We start from the raw sequence: 16,995 nt of genomic DNA, 5'->3' as shown, positions 1-16,995 counted from the left end.
TCGCAGATGTAAGAAGGTATTTCTGTTACATCTCAATTCTATGATAGAGAGGTATGAATGGATCGTATTCGTCACCTTGATTTCAGGAATTTTTTGCATTTACTGTTTCTTTCCGCCCAAGGCAAGATGCGTAAACTAGCAACGGTGGACAATTCGTCAGCATATCCTCTCTTCATCGCTCCGTGTGTAATGATGGGAAGGACTGGTATTCTCTACTCATTTGAAGCTGTATGGTTTGATCAGATTTAAATATAATTCCTGGTTCATTGGACTGGAAATAAAAAAAAAACTGACGTGTCGGACGGTAGTGTGGCAGCACAAATAACAAATATTAATACGGAAGTATCATTTCATAAATTTGTTTACTGTAGAGATGAATTCATGTCCACAACCAAATTGTGTGAGATAGATTGTAATTGCTTTGCGCGGAACTACGTGCATGCTGCCTATTTTTTTTTTTTTTTACAATTTCTAACATTTCAAAACATTTCAGATCTGTGCACATTGAATGTGGAACCTTATCTTAGGTTTGGTAACATCCCAAGGGACGGGAAACATTTTCATGATATGAGCCGTCCTTAAAAGAACAGCTCACATTCAAATGAACAAGAAAATAGTACTGTTCTCCGTCGTGTTCTGGACTTCTTGCATGATATTCCCCCATTCAGTTTCCATCCTGATTATTTCAGAGCAAACATAGTGGAGTCATGCAGTCCGAGATGTGCCCGTTTGGGTTTTCTATTATAACACATCAGGCAGATGATCTGAAATTTGTACATGGTTGAATAAGTAAATGTACACCAGCTTCCATCATAAGGGTTTTATTGAGGGCTGTTCCATTACTTTGATTCAGTTGAAATACCTAGTGATAATATTATGCTCCAAACTGTTTCGTGCTTTTAATCTCTGGGCTGCTTCTATTATATATCATACTTTATCATGAATATATTCAAGTGTCCATTGTACTTCATTAAATCGGGGGGGGGGGGATTCAAGGGAGGGCTGCAGACTCTTGACCTAACCAAGCACAAGCACGACAACCCCCCCCCCCCCCACACACACACACACTAAAGAGCGTTCCACGGCCCTTGTAAATATTTCCGCCACAATGAGCTTGGTTTTAAACATGATTTGTATGTGACTGTGATTATATATATATATATATATATATATATATATATATATATATATATATGTATATATATATATATATATATATATATATATATATATATATATATATATATATATATATATTGCAAGTGTAAATTGCAAGTGTTCTTGATTTAGGTCAAAGAGCCCGAAAATTTGTGTGTCAAAAATAAACTGTTGGTATTGACAACTTGAGCTTGAGTTCCGTTCTATTTTGATAAATAATCTATATATACTGTATGTATATATATATATATATATATATATATATATATATATATATATACAATATATGTATACATCTTGCTAATCTATATGTATATATCATATATTCATGCATATTCACATGTAGACTACGAATGTGCGTGTGCGTGTGTGTGTTTCTCTTTAAGATATAGAATTGCTATACATTATACTTCCATTTTCCCCACTTCATTCAGCATCATCCTCGAGATCGAGCGACCCATTGACGTCCCTGTCACTTCCGCACTTCACAGCAGTGAGAGGAGTACGAGCTCTATGTGAGATTGTTGATCGTCTTTGTCTTACCTAGAATGTCGCAGTCGTTCAGGCGCTCTCGCCGCGAGACAGTTAGTGCTTGACCGCTCGAGCACCTGTTATGAAATATCCCAAGTTTTGTCGATGTTGTCGTGAAGTGTGGGGTATCGAGTGAATTATGAAATCGATCCAATGTCGGTCATTATAGGTAACGTTCTCTCTTGGCTTTGAAACAACGGTTGAAGGAGGTCTCTTGATAACTTCAGCCATGGATGAAAGTCAAAGTGGATCAAAAATAGCATGAGTGATCTGTGATATCATTCTCTCTCCGCGTGAAATTTTACCGTCTGCTGGATCATCTAACAGCGTTACTGCAAACGCACTTGAACTTAAACATGCTCTATCTCATTGGGGTGTATTCATCTGTGTCTCTGTCTTAACACGCAAATAAGATTTCTCTTCTTTATTTAGCATAATGGCGAAATTTTCAAGTGTTATACACGACGAATTGATACGGGAAGAAACCGTGAAGAGTACTATCTCGGTATTACGAATGGCTCTTACACTGTATCGTCATGATCAGTTTGTCCTCCGTGTGTAGACCTATCTGTGAGTATTCAGGTGTTAGTGTTTGTGTTTGTGTTTGCGAGAGGAAGGAGGAAGTCAGAATATGTGGATTACAATTATGAGGACCAAATCATTATCCAGAGACAAATGTTCAGTTTCAGATTCAATTCAATTCAATTCATTTTAATCGTCCAATAAAAAACATTACAGGAAATTCAGTGAGGGATTTTTCCATATAAATGACGAAGCATAACAAATACAATATATACACAGAGAGAGAACAACATGAAATAGTTCATGATAGATAGATGAATAACCGAACATGTATGCAAAGTCAAACTGGACAGAACAATCGTATAAAAACGTGGCATAAAGACCGACTCCATTGGCATGATGATGTTAAAAACTCCAGAAACCTTCCCTGTCGCTACGTTCCCAGTCTCTACCCCCTCCCCTATGTCAGCACGCGATTCAATAAACTGAAACAACCCAAACCAACTCGCCCTAAAGTACAACACAACAAACAAATTAACACATACGACAACAATATCAGTGATTCATCATATAAATTTCTTTCTAAATCCCACCAATATTGCACATTATCACTTTACAAATTCTGAGATATAATAATATAAAAGATTACGAATATAATCATTGTAATTGTACGTCAACTTTTCAGAAAAAAATATAAAGGGAGGATTAGCGGTGTAGAGAGAAGAAAAAAATACATAATAATGCATGGGAGAAGAGACGAGAGAAGAACATAGAGAGTGACTTGCGTTGATTCTTTCAGTACGATTCACTTTTATACAAACACTATGCCTATATTGATAGGTAGTATAGTGCATTGTGTTTTTTGTGGTAATTCAGTTTAAATGTATATTATCATGTTCAATGTGACATTTATCTATATAAGTAGTGATGCATTGTGTTTTTGTGGTAATTCAGTTTAAATCAATGTTGTTCAATATAACATTTATCTAAGGACATCTAATTAGGACATATAAGACACACCAAGATCGAACTAGTCTCACTGGTTTGAAATCACTGGCCGAGGTTTCCTGGTTGATGCGACCTCGGATAACAGTCCGAGACTCGTCAGCACGATAGCCGAGTGAGACATAAAGTATGACATGTCGTTTGAGAATACTCCAGAGCATGGAGTTCAGCGTACCATAATGACTTTGTTATTAAGCTGTCAACTAAACAGAAATCATGGAATATTTAGAAGGACCGAAAGGCTTGTCGCACCACACTGTTGCCCTCTGCAATCCTGGTGAGACTGTCGTTAATAATGAAAGTTTGTTATTCAGACACCTCGTCGGCTGTACGAAAAACAGTTCTGATCGAACGACTCCGAACTGGGAATTCTCTTCTCAACAGTCTGTTCCTAGGCAACGGTGACGTCAGACATACGACTGAGACTTGGGCGAGAAACTTCAATCTTCCGGGTCATCTCATTCGTGAGACTTGGTAAGAATCTCTGTCATTCATTTGTGGCGAAATTACATTTCGCTCGAGCAGGAATAATGAAAATGTTGAATGGCTGACAATGGTATAAATACACGAAATGCCCTTTGTATAGAACGCAGTATATTCCCTCTTCCTCGTATAGGATCCTTTCTTTTTTCTCCCACTCCTCTTTATTTGATTTCATTCATATTCTCTCTATCTCTCTCTCTCTCTCACACACACACACACACACACACACACAAGCACAGACACAGACACACACACCATGAGTACTAATGAGGTACAATATATCTATGTACGTGTATACAAGAATTTTTACTCCTTTTTTTTTTTGGCGAATTTAAAGACTGGATTTTCACATTCTTTTCCAAATTTTAGGACGTCATTAAAGCAGAAATGATTTATGACATGCAGAGGGCGTAACAAATGTTAAGCACTGAGATCATTTGATATTTCTTGTATCTGGAAAGAAAGTATTCAGTACTGATACATGAAAACAATTCTTTAAAGTCACATACATCATGTTGTATCATACATCTGTAACTCTTACACGGAATGGGATTATAGGCCTAGTAGCTTCGAATACCTTATGTCATTGTCATGGCTAAGTCACGTGTGCATTCGGGAAATCTCTCTCGGGACGAGAATTGTGGAACTTTTTTATCGGGGATTCCATTTTTCATTTTCTTTGTATTCTCTCTGTATCAAAGCTTTTACGAATATGTATATTATGCACGTTTTCCATGCATTCGGGCATTTTATAACTTTACCAAGGTATCCTTTGTTAAAGAGTGTATTTATTTCTCTATAGTTTTCCTCAGTGTTTGTCTGTCTTGCGCTTTATAAATGCATGGTAATATCAATACATTAATATATATTATATAACTATTGCCTGATATATTTTGTACACTTATATTCTTTGTTGAAAATGAAAATAGATAAAAGGAATAGAATGGAATATAGACCTATAGCGTCTCTACGATAGGCATTCTCTCTTTCGGCTAATTATGAATTCAGTTTCCAGTCATTTAGCATGATCAGCCTTTCTGCATGAATGTGTGTGTGTGTTTGTGTGTGTGTGTGATATATAACTTTTTCTTTTATTGTAGTAATCCTTCGAAATAACAAACATCACCCGACTTTTTCACGTATAACCAGTTTCATGAATAATAGGCATTAAAGTGTGTTCTCACCTGTCGATTGGTTTGATTAAGGATGAAAATATTGAGATGAGAAAGGTACAAAACTGGTGTCTTACTACATGACTATTGTCTAAAGCACATACTATATACGTTCAAACTTCGAATGTTTAGCGATGGAAATTAAACGCTTTCGTTGAGATTCTCTTTATACTTTTGTGAATGTTTTCGTAATACAACGTATGAGAGGGAGTATTAACTCCAAAGCATGATTCGCGGCCTTCTCATAGAATTCATTGAGTGGGGGCGCTGTGGCATAATGGATAAGACACCCAACTCCCAGTCGTGAGGACCCGAGTTCGATTCCCACCCAGTGCTCCACGTCCTTGGACAAGAATGATGTCTTTGTACCCACAACGTCTCTCTCGAACCAAGTGTATAAATGGGTACCTGCCAACGCTAGGAATATAAAAATGGCAGGACCCTCTGGTAGAGCAGTGGCAACACTGAAGAGGCTACTCTGGATAAAGAAGACCTTATTGTTATTACATGTATATTATATCATGATTATAATAATAGTCATTTTTATTATTATCATTATCATTATTATCGTTATTATTGTTGTTCATCGGCAAAATCGTCAACACGCACACACACACACACACACACACACACACAAACACACACATTATCATTATTACCCTATTTGTTTTTAGTGACGGCCATCACGGTTACAACAAAAAAAATAGAATTATCCAGTTCTTATTTCATGTATTCGACCGAATAGCAACAAAACGGATATTGTTCTTTTTTTTTGTCATGAAAGCCTGGCAAAATGGGAAGCAACCAGTTAAGAAAAAGGGTGAGAGTCTTCTACGACAACACAAAACATCAAAGACCTTTGGACTGATTCTGCTGTTAAAGTAAGATTGATTGATTGATTGATTCATTGATTGATTGATTCATTCATTCATTCATTCATTCATTCATTCATACATTTATTTATTTATTCATTTATTTATTTGTCTGCCTATGTACAGGGCTACCATAGTCTGAAGATTGGGCGATAACACTACCGGGTTTCTTAACTTAACACATAGATCCCTATATGACTTATGAAACCATTCAGGAAGAAAACAACTCCATGGTCATTCAAACTTCAGTATTATCTTGTTATCTTTTTTTTTTAAGTCTGACTTTTTTAACAAGTCTGACTTGTTACCACTTTGTTATATGATGACCTTTGTCATCCCTTTGTGTATGTGTGCATTATGTTATATTTCATCTTTTTAACTGTATATATTGTAAATGTTGAAAGAAATAAAGGATAGTTCTATGCGCTCAGTCAATCAATCAATCAATCAATTTCCAACAATTACAAATAACGTATAATATTTTTTTTTCATTAGTACTATGTTCATATAAATAATGTTTCGAGAAAAAAAAGTACATCATATTAACACCTAAACTGAGTACTTATTGGTTATAGAGGTAAAGTTATTTCGTCATACCGAGCTACAGTATATGAAAATAATGACCATCATCTATCTATTGGTCTTGCTTGTATCTGCAGCTTCGATCATAACCTTACTTGTCTCTGACAAAAACACCACAGCTGATGAAAAAAAAAAAAAACCCGTTTGAGTAAAGGATATTATGTAGAGAAGTCGCCACAGAAGTAAGAAGTCGTCCAAGCAGCAGCCGGTCCTATGGGCCTACTTATATACTACATGCCTACATGTATGTAATAGTCAAAACGGAAAGTTATATTTCGCGGTTGACAGGTTCGGACGATGCGGCCTTGAGCAACGGGGAAAGCATGGATCAGAGAGCTAGGTACAAGGTGGTCTGCACATGGTACGTGTAAGAGCGAGCGCGCCCGCCACCGTCCATAACCAGCCAATCAGAAAAGAGGAGGCAAATCCAAAATGGCAGACTGCAGCTCACCGACAGCGAGTAAGTGTGTTACAAAAAGATCGATATTGGTTGTTTGCTTTGATGTCTTCCTGTCAGATTTTGAAATTGAAACGGTATTGTTATTGCTGTGGAGTTTATTTAGTATTCGTCCATTTTAGTTTTTGTGCAATTGATTTACAGTAGGGAGAAGTGCGATGTGCGCAGATCAACTGGAGTTGGATGCAATTCACGTCATGTCATTACACGTACAGAGGCGCAGGGAACGTTGGTGCACCATACGTTTCACGCTACATTGACAATCGGGGCTAACCAGCAGTAACATTGCTCATTGACATTGGCCAGCGCCAGCCAGTTGACAGAAAAATCTGTCTGGAAGAAGTTTTTTTTTAATCATTTTTTTTTTATATTAACGGCTCTCCGGGATCCCATTAGCTGAAGCCAGACGTAATCTCCGCGGAATTCGAACAGATCCCCGACGTCAAAATACAGACCGATTTTTCGGTCAAAGTCAGCAGGGCAAGCCAGCCAGCCAGCGCCGTCAATAGTCAATAGCGCCAGCCAGACCCAGGACAGCCAGGGCCAGGCCAGGCGCAGCAGGCAGGCCAGGACAGGCGTAGGCAGGCAGGCCAGGGGGATCTCAGCCCGGGGCCGGGATATGGGAGGGATCACTTAAAGCTTAACTCTATGAGTCTATGATTATACTAATAAATAGAGCCCGAGACCCCTATGAATCATATCAGTCACTGTTAGTATAGCGAGGTGCCCGCACCTCGTCAGGGGCCCGAATACCGTCACCCCGCTTAAAATTGTTTTAAGCGCACTAAACAAACATTTATGCCCGGGACTGTGTTCAGTATGCTTGAAACTTGGCAGGGCTACCACAACCAAGCAAATTGTGGTGAAAACCGAACAGTTTTTCGCGAAAATCTGAAATTTAATCGGAATACGTGTTATAAGTATCACCACTATCCCCGCACGCATCTTTTACGTGTATGTCTATGGGAGCATCACGGTCACCCGCACACGTCTTTTACGTGCTTTGTATATGGGAGTGCGGGTGACGAGTTGCGGGCCCCTTCCTTAGCGCGCAACTTTTTCGCATCGTTAGCGCATGACGACGATAGCAGCAAATTTTCGACATCGATCAGTGAACTTGTGATTCCATTGGAATTTTCAGCATTTTTCCTGTATGTGAGTTGGATTTTAAAGAATTTCAGTGGCGAAATGTGATTCAAATATGGGCAAACATTAACTATGACGAGGTGCGGGTCACCCAAGTATACTATCAGTATCATCACAGACACAGAAGCATGTGTGCACACCCCTTCTTCTTCGATTGGGCCCTTCGATAGCTACCTTCGTCCGATCTTCTTCTTCTTAATCTTTGATTAATGAATCTTATAATACTTTTTAAGATAAAGTGCACACCACCTTTGTGGTGTATCACTATCGGCATACGTCTGCTGTCCGGAGGAGTCTTTTAATTTTTTGACGTTATCGCTCTCCTCTGGGGATCCGTGAAGCCAGACGCAGTCTTCGCAGAACATACGTATCCGCGACGACCAGATATACATGTTGTAGACTGATCTTTTGGTCAAGCGTGTAGGCACCTCTACACAGTGCACTGTATTTCAAAAACATTTGCTGAGGAGTCTTCATGAATAATTAGAAGTAGAACATGTGTGCTACTAAAAACTGCTCCTGCCCTCTATGTGTAGTCTAGTGGTCTAGTAGTGGAGCTGAAGATGTTTCACCTCTTCCTTGAACTTTAGAGAAGAGGCGCAATTGATGGTCTGGTCTGGTAGGCTGTTCCATAGTCGTGTTGTGTCTGGAATAAATGTCAGTGATGCTGCTTGATTGCAGATACATAGAAAGCGGGCATAACGGCGTTGTATCATCTCCAACCTGTTGATGTTAGCTTGTGTAAAAGGATCACAATTTATGCTGGCATACTCCATACCATGATTGGTCTCAGGAGGGTCAGGTAGCACAGCACTTTGATCTTTCTTTGACATGCATGGATGTTTCTTTGGAGAAAGGCACTGGTGGACTTGACCTTCGTGGTGACTTGATTGATGTGATGGTTCCAACTAAGGTTATTCTTAATGTGAACACCAAGGTACTTGGCTGTGTTGGTGTTTGCCAGTGGCTGTCCATGGATGCTGTATAAAAAAAAATGGTTTCCTTTTGTTGGTGAGGTTGAGCACTTGGCAATTATTTGGGTTAAACTGCATTAACTAGTCAGTCTCCTAACACTGGGGCATCAAAATGTTGATGTAAGATGTGGGAATCTGCTTCCAACTTGAATGTTTTATAAACCATGCAGTCATCTGCAAATAACCTCATAGTGCAGTTAGTGGATAGGGACTCTGAACTTAGTAGAGTGAATTAGATGTAAAGAGGGGTGAGGTACAGTACCTCACCCTATCAAAGTTAAATTGTACGTCCATAGGGACAGTGGTATACGGCATCCCCCACAGCGCCCACAGTGGTATCTATGAGAGAGTTCAATCTGTCTCGGAGGAGAACAGTCAAATTCAAAAAATGTTACAGAACTCAGAACAATTTTTTTTTTTTTTTTTTGTCTAACAAGTTACAAGCATTCATGGCTTCTTCAGCAAACATGTAGGCACAGAAATATATGTAGTATTTACAACAAATCATAATTCATATTCTTATTTGGAATAATTCAAACACATTACTTGCTGACAAAGGCTTTATTTTTTTTTAACATGGAGACATTTTACATGATCTTATATTCTTTGTTACAGAGTCATCTAGCTCTTCTGGAGAGGAGTTTGAAGTAGAAGAATTTGTTGATTACTTCAAAGATGTAAATGTAAGTAAACCTGCATTCTACATTCATTATCTAGAGAGACCACTTACTGTAGTATCCTGTAACTGGTACACATACATTTTTCAACTGTACTACTGTAGGCCTACTTGGGTTGTGTACATGTTATTCATTTCCATACCAACAAGCATGATACAAATACTGGAGAGTATGGTATCTACATAATTTTAGAATGTAAGCAAAAGTCAATGAACAGAAACACATAAAGCCAGCAATTATGTAACTTTTTATAATTTGTATTGGTGAAATGTAAGTAAATCTGACGTAGAATCTGTCCCTTGTGTTACATCATAGAGAATTAAGCAAAAGCCATAAATGTGAAATTTCGTGATCCAGTCTTCTTTGTGTTACCCACAGTATTTGTACATATCTAGACTCTATGCAGATTAGCCCTGTCCCCTCCAATCATTGTAACCCATACCATGCACTCCTGGCACAACCTGTCACAGTAATGATTAACTTCTGTACTCACAAATGCATAAAATAAAGAGGGAATTCTGTGTGTCAATTGAAAGATGTATTTTGTGTATATCCACCTAAAATGTAAAGGGTTCCTTTTTTGTTTTGTTTTTGTTTTGCAGAGTGTGGAATGGTACCTTGTGAAGTGGGCTGGGTACCCTAGCAGTGAAAACACATGGGAGCCAAAGAAGAATCTCCGCCACAGCAAGCGACTTATGAAACGATATCACAAAAGTTTGTGCAAGGCCCAAGTAACTCGTGCAGAAATTTTCAAACAAAAGAAGCAACTGGAGAAAAGTTTGAAAAAGGTTTGATTTAATTATCTCACGCACTATTTCAGCAATTTCATGCTTTGATGCTTGACTCCATTCTAGATAATTCAAGTGTACTGCATTAATTATGTTTTCATCATGGACTACAAGTATGATTGAGATTAGCCGGGGGTTTACTTGGCTAATCTTGAATTTAGATTGCATTGCAAAGCTATGATGACATTTTAGTCTTTACCCGAAACGTTGATTGAGGATGATAAATTTTAAAAATTAAAATAGTATTGTTATTGCAAATTCACCCACCTTGAGTGCACCTGACTATCATTGAAATGTTCTAAGGTTGTTGAGCTTGAGGTTGATTCAGCTAGGAATGGATTTCTCAGTTTAAAATAAAATGTGTCATCTACAACCTAGAATATCAGTACAGCAGTGTTTTTGCTTCATGTTAAGATAGTTTCAGCAGAGAAAGGAAGAATAAGATTGGCTTTCATATATTTTGCTGTGATTCACTTCAAAAAATGTAGAAAACTTTGTTTTATTTTGATTACTCACTGTAGGCTATACATCTTTGCAGTTTGACGTAAATAAGTAATCATTTCATCCATAGAGAAATCAGGATGTGATGCCACTTTAGATGTTGTAGCTATTGTAATTATTTCATCTTTACATAACAATATTAGAAGTTGTGAGACAGGATTTTAGGGGAAAAAAAGTACCATATTATTCACTAGTATATCTGATGTATTGGTTTTATCAACATTTCTTTCAGTTTCTTCTTTTTTTTAAATCCTATACATTGCAGCTTTCTCAGAAGAAAAAATCTGACAAGTGGAAAGAATCCGAGTCAAAAGCACTCACAGATGTCCTCAAGTCATTGGTCAAGAAAGAACTCAAAAATTGGGAGCATGAACTGAATGCCAAGTGCCAGAACGAAGCTCCCATTGTGGTCGTGAATGAGGTTGATCTTGAGGGACCACCAAATGACTTTGTGTACATCAGTGACTACATACCAGGAGTAGGAGTGGAAATACCCAGTGACCCACTTGTTGGATGTGAATGTACAAATTGCTCTTCAGACTCAGAGTTAGGTTGCTGTCCCCAGAACGGTGGTGTCAAATTTGCCTACAACCAGCACAAGCTTGTCAAGGTGAAACCAGGGACTCCAATCTATGAGTGCAATAAGAGGTGTAAGTGTGGAATCCAGTGTCCAAACAGAGTTGTCCAGCTTGGCCGCAGGTACAGTTTAGCTGTCTTTAGGACCAACAACGGGCGTGGATGGGGTGTGCGGACACTGGTCAACATCAAGAAAAAGTCCTTTGTCGTGGAATATGTAGGAGAGGTACCGCCTTTCTTTCTATGTGTCTAGCTAAATAACCATTCCATCACACATGTGTACATATTTAGGCAGATGTTATTCTTGAATGTTGTGTTCTGAAGGAGCTAGGCCAAGTGCTCTTTTAATATCTTTTAAAAAAAATAGAATTCTTAAATTTTTTATATGTTTTTTTTAATATCTCTTGTACTATTTTCACATCACAAATTTTCCCATCCCAAGAGGGTTGCACATGAAATTAGTCAAAACTTCAAAAATTAATGATTTTTGAATTGAACTACATGTATGTAAGTTTCTTCTGCCTTTCATTAATCCTCCTGCATTCAAAAAATCCACAAATAGGTCTTGTGGAACGTCCCTGTAAAGTGAAATTGACACAAATACACAAATACATTGCCGTCATTTCCTAATTTTAAAGCCTCTTGCAAACTTAAGAGTAACTAAGGACCTAACAATATACTTACACGCATTTATTTTCTGATTCATTATGGGAACAGGTTATCACCAGTGAGGAAGCGGAACACAGGGGCAAGATCTACGATGCCAATGGGCGGACCTACCTATTTGATCTGGACTACAATGATGATGACTGCCCTTTCACTGTGGATGCTGGTTACTATGGCAACATATCTCATTTTGTCAACCATTCTGTAAGTGAGACAGGAGTCTGTGGACCACCAGGTTTCTAAGCATCTCATGCTTTCAATATGTTTGTTAACTGTTTGTTATAACAGGAGTGCACTGTAACATATATAGAGCTCATAATGTGGGATCTGAATTTTACTTTGTTGTTCAGACCACAAGTCTCTATTCACTTGCAGACATATCCTCACTAAATTCATGTCTTTTGACTCAAATTCATGTGGAAAATATATCATTTGCATATTTGTATAATAGGGAAGAGCTTAAGTAATAATAAAAGATTATTCCACAATTTGTGACATTTTTTGTTTTTGTACAAGCCAAGGAGAGAGTTGTGAGCTTATGACATCACCTCGTCCAGTTTGTGTATTTGTGACCGCCCTCTGCTCAAAACCCACAAAAAGTTGCATATTAGGATTATCTGCAATGGACCAAAATAGTCATTTCGGTTGACTGAGTCAAATTTTTAAAGTGTACACTTGTATGTCGCGTGGGAGAGAAATCTCTTTTTTATCTACTGTCAAAATTTGGCTGCTGTATAACAAAACAAATCGTATAAAGTTTTTCTGTACCATAGCTTTTGGGATAGGATTTGCTTTCACTGATTTTCATTGATACTTCTGCACAGCACGCCAGAGTGACACTAATCTTTATATTCTCTTTTCTTCTTTTTCTATAAAACTGCACCTCCTAACTCTCTCATATTTCAATCACTCATTGAATGGGTTTGGACGGTCCAATTAGAACAAGTTAAATGTAATTTTCAAGCTTAGAGGTTACTCTTTCAAACTATGTAGAAAAGTAAAAAGTCATTTTGCATATTCTTTTTATAAAGTAACATTTTGTAATATTTCTCCTATTATTTTGGAGAGAGCTCGATAGAAGACATACATTTTGTATAGTATTCATTACTGAATTAATGGTACTGAGTTAGTGCTACCATTATTTGACAAGTGAATGTTAATTTGACAGGCAACTCTGGTCAAAATGAAGTCCTCAAGACTGGCAGTTTTCTTTGTGTTTACTGAAATTTTGTTATAGCCAAACAAATAATTTATGTAAAGATATGTGAATGATGATTTTGGGCCATTGATTTTTTCTTCGTTGTTACAGAATTTTGTTATAACCATACTACACGTATTTGTTACAACAGGAGTACACGGTATCAGCTGTATCATTACTGAAAGTAAGGATAGTGACAGCTCTGTCCGAAACTACATTCAATGACTGATAATACATATATGTAATGACAATATAATGTGTTCACAAACTGAATATGATTTCTGTTTACAGTTATTTTACTTCCATTCCCTTCTCCCCCTCCAAAGAAAAAAAAGAAAGAAGTATGTTTTGTCAGCTTGTCTAGCACCCTTCTTCTACATGTGTACATCTGTACATGCCATGTAAATAGTATTTTAACCTGTTGAGGACGAGTCCCAAATATACTCGGGCAAGCGTCTATGGGAAATGTGTGTTGCAGCAAAATCAGACCGTCTTCAACAGGTTAAGACGGTAGTCAGAGAGGGATAACTGTGGAGACATCTGAGTGATTATACATTTGTTTTTCTCCTGTCAAAATGCCAGTGTGATCCCAATCTGGTAGTGTATGGTGTATGGGTGAACTGTCTGGACCCAAGGCTACCTCGCATAGCGTTATTTGCCTGTCGTGACATCAAGGCAGGGGAGGAGCTCACCTTTGACTACCAGATGACAGGTAGGTTGAGGTGGAGACTCAATATTTCATTCCTTATCACACTTAGATTGTTTGACATGCTTTCTTGTTTTTACATAATTTCCTGTCCTTTCACTACTCTCCCCCTAACCCCCCCCCCCAAAAAAAAAAAAAAAAAAAACTGCATTGCATATGTATGTATTTGCAATCCTATTCATGTCGGGATCAGAGTTAAAGGAGACCTCCAGATGATTTTCAGATTTTTACATTTAAACAATTATAAATTAGTTATACTGAGGACAGAGTTTCAGAATTTATGATAATCCAGATGAAAAATAAGAATATTTTCAAAATTGAGAACAAATTGCAATGGACAAGGATGATGACATGGCAGAGTCACCATAAGAATGCATGAGTTGGGGCTCAAGGAAGCAGAACAAAAGAAGGCTTGCATGGATTATATACAGGTGAATTCGCAAGCAAGCGGTATTGTAACGGAATTACACTGCTACATTTCTGAAATATGTGAGCCTCTATGTCATCATCCTTGTTCAGTGTAATTTGTTTAAGGTTTTTCAAAGTATTGTTTCTCTGCTCAAGAACCACAATAAATTCCACAAATCTATGCATGGAGTTGTTGATTTATGTACTACATGATGTGAAATTATGAAAATCATCTGGAATGTCCCTTTAAAGTTTTTGTATGTTGTTGAATGCATAAAGAACACCCTACTTCAGAAATACAAATACATGTAGTGAATGGTCATGAGTGCGATGGTACAAGATTTCACACTTCGCCTTGTTGAATTGTTGAATACAGCGCCTGTCTTTCACCTTGTGCAAAATCTTGTTCCATTGCACAAACTAGAAAAGCACTCTGAGAGCGCAGACTCCGCCAAGCAGCTACTTTCCACCGATGATCTTGCTCTTCCCAAAGAGATTTTTCTCCTCTCCACCACTGGGGGAAAGCTCTGGGCTCTTCCATAGAGCTCAGTGATTTCCACCCATAGGTATACACGTACATGCTGAAAAATTGCCCGATTTCCGAATATAGAAACCTTTGTTACGTCATAAGCCCTCAGCTGCGCGGCGCACCTCACCCTAGCAGAAACTAGAGCACGCACTTTAGTGCGCGTTTGAAAACCTAAAAAATGCGCAGCTTGCACTCCCAAGTTCATTGACCCTACCTGTCAAAATATAAAAAATCCTTCATAAATTCCCAAAAAATTCTCAGATCACTACCAAAATTTGATCATTTGTTACTTGTGTCATTCTCAACCTTTCCTGTAAGTTTCATCAAAATCCGTTAATGACTTTTTGAGTTATCTTGCACACGGACAAACAAACGAACCAATGGTAACGAAAACATAACCTCCTCCCTTGGCGGAGGTAGTGAAAACCATACTCAATTTGTTTTATGCAACACCTTGGACGTCAACAGATGTGGTCCACACAGATTCTTGAATTTAGCACAGAAATGGCAACCATTTTCCTTGAACGGCAAATGAGTAGCTGCACAGTCACAGTCAGCCCTGTACATATAATATGTAAAGTATATGAAAATGATTTGGTGACAAAAGTATATGTGCTTGTAAGCACGCTTGTAATTGTAGAGTACGCGCGGCATATGTTTGTTGATTATGACATCTGAGTTGTGCAATGGAACAAAAACTTTGAGTCAATTGCGAGTTTGACGCAGGAGTCAATGGATATTGGTGTCATCAGCCATGCGCTAGCCATTTTTGCTATTTAAAAAAAAAAAAAAAAATGCGTGACTGACAGCCACAGCATGCAATGGTACTTTTAAGTGAATGTCACTTGATGGGCATAGCTACATTCTTTTTAGATGTTGTATAAAGGTATATGGCATGTGCAGTTAGTAATCAATATAAATTTGTTGTGAAGGGTTATTTCATTGGATGAAGGAGAAAGGAAAGATCAAAGCTCTTGAATAAAGTGTTTAGCTGACAACACCATCTTTCTTATTTGAATCAAATTTTGTCCAAGTTGTATTTCAGAATGTGAAATTAGTCTTGTTCTGCCAATAAAAAATGGAGGGACTCAAGATAAAACAATGCTTCTAAAATGTTAATCTTTAAAAGGGAAATACATGTATAACTATTGTATCAAGTCTGTCCCGAGCCCATCATGTATTCCTTCAGAAAATCCTGTGGGTTTTTTGGGTTTTTTTTTCCTTGTGAACTTCAACCATTAGATTTCAGCCAATCTGCAAAATGAAATTTCAGATGTAAGCATATGATATGATATTCACATTTGTAAAACACTAGAGTCCACTATGGCCATCATTGTTCACTTTTACAAACAAGAATTAACTAAATTACAGATCATTTCCTCAAAAAAGAAACTAATACAGGTTTGGCTTGTTTTCTACTTTTCTTATCCAGGTTCAGTCAACGAGGCTGGTGCTAATGAGTTGGCTCAGGTGGAATGTCGTTGTGGATCAGAAAATTGCCGAGGATTTCTGTTTGACTAGCTCCACTACTTGACTGTAGGTAGTCTGGAATTCTATGCCATCTCACACTGTGGTGTAATTGTAGCAGTAGTCATGTAACATTGCTTGGGTGAATGATATCATATCCCCCTTTTGGGATTATGCATTGGTCACAGTTGTGCTTGCCATTTTTTTTTTTTTTCATTCCTTTCTCTTTTCCCATTTTGTGTTTTGTGGGTTTGTTTTTTTTCAGTGATAAAGGAATTGAGTGGTAATATGCAGAAAGCAATGTGTCTCACTGACTACAGGCTCTTCTAAATGCTGCATACTTGGGTATACACTTCACACACCAGACTATCAGATGAACTACAAGGAGCATGCATTCCATAAGGAACTGTGATGTATTGTACTGCATGTGTAAATGCCATGATTTGGAAGTGTGGATGAGTTGCATGTTGTATAGAAGAATCACATGAATCTTCTATGTAGGATCCTACACAATGTGGATGTAGTTCCTGTGGAGTAAACAAGTTTATAATCCAGAAGAAGCAGGAATTCTGTACAG

At 37.8% G+C, this 16,995-nt stretch overlaps 1 protein-coding gene across 1 annotated transcript; it reads left to right on the top strand.

Moving 5' to 3' along the window:
* Positions 1 to 6,757: 6,757 nt before the first annotated feature.
* On the top strand, positions 6,758 to 16,555 carry LOC139709586 (histone-lysine N-methyltransferase SUV39H1-like). The gene is made up of 7 exons (XM_071621544.1): positions 6,758 to 6,785; positions 9,518 to 9,585; positions 10,182 to 10,367; positions 11,134 to 11,670; positions 12,162 to 12,314; positions 13,891 to 14,020; positions 16,384 to 16,555. Exons 1-7 carry the CDS (start codon positions 6,758 to 6,760, stop codon positions 16,470 to 16,472), a joined length of 1,191 nt encoding a protein of 396 aa, XP_071477645.1. The 3' UTR covers positions 16,473 to 16,555.
* Positions 16,556 to 16,995: the final 440 nt, after the last annotated feature.

The sequence above is a fragment of the Diadema antillarum genome, unplaced genomic scaffold (assembly GCF_040938485.1).
Source record: "Diadema antillarum isolate AM-2024a unplaced genomic scaffold, OU_Dant_1.0 seq00001452_RagTag, whole genome shotgun sequence".
Classification (NCBI taxonomy): Eukaryota; Metazoa; Echinodermata; class Echinoidea; order Diadematoida; family Diadematidae; genus Diadema; species Diadema antillarum.
This window is presented reverse-complemented; position numbering and strand designations above follow the sequence as displayed.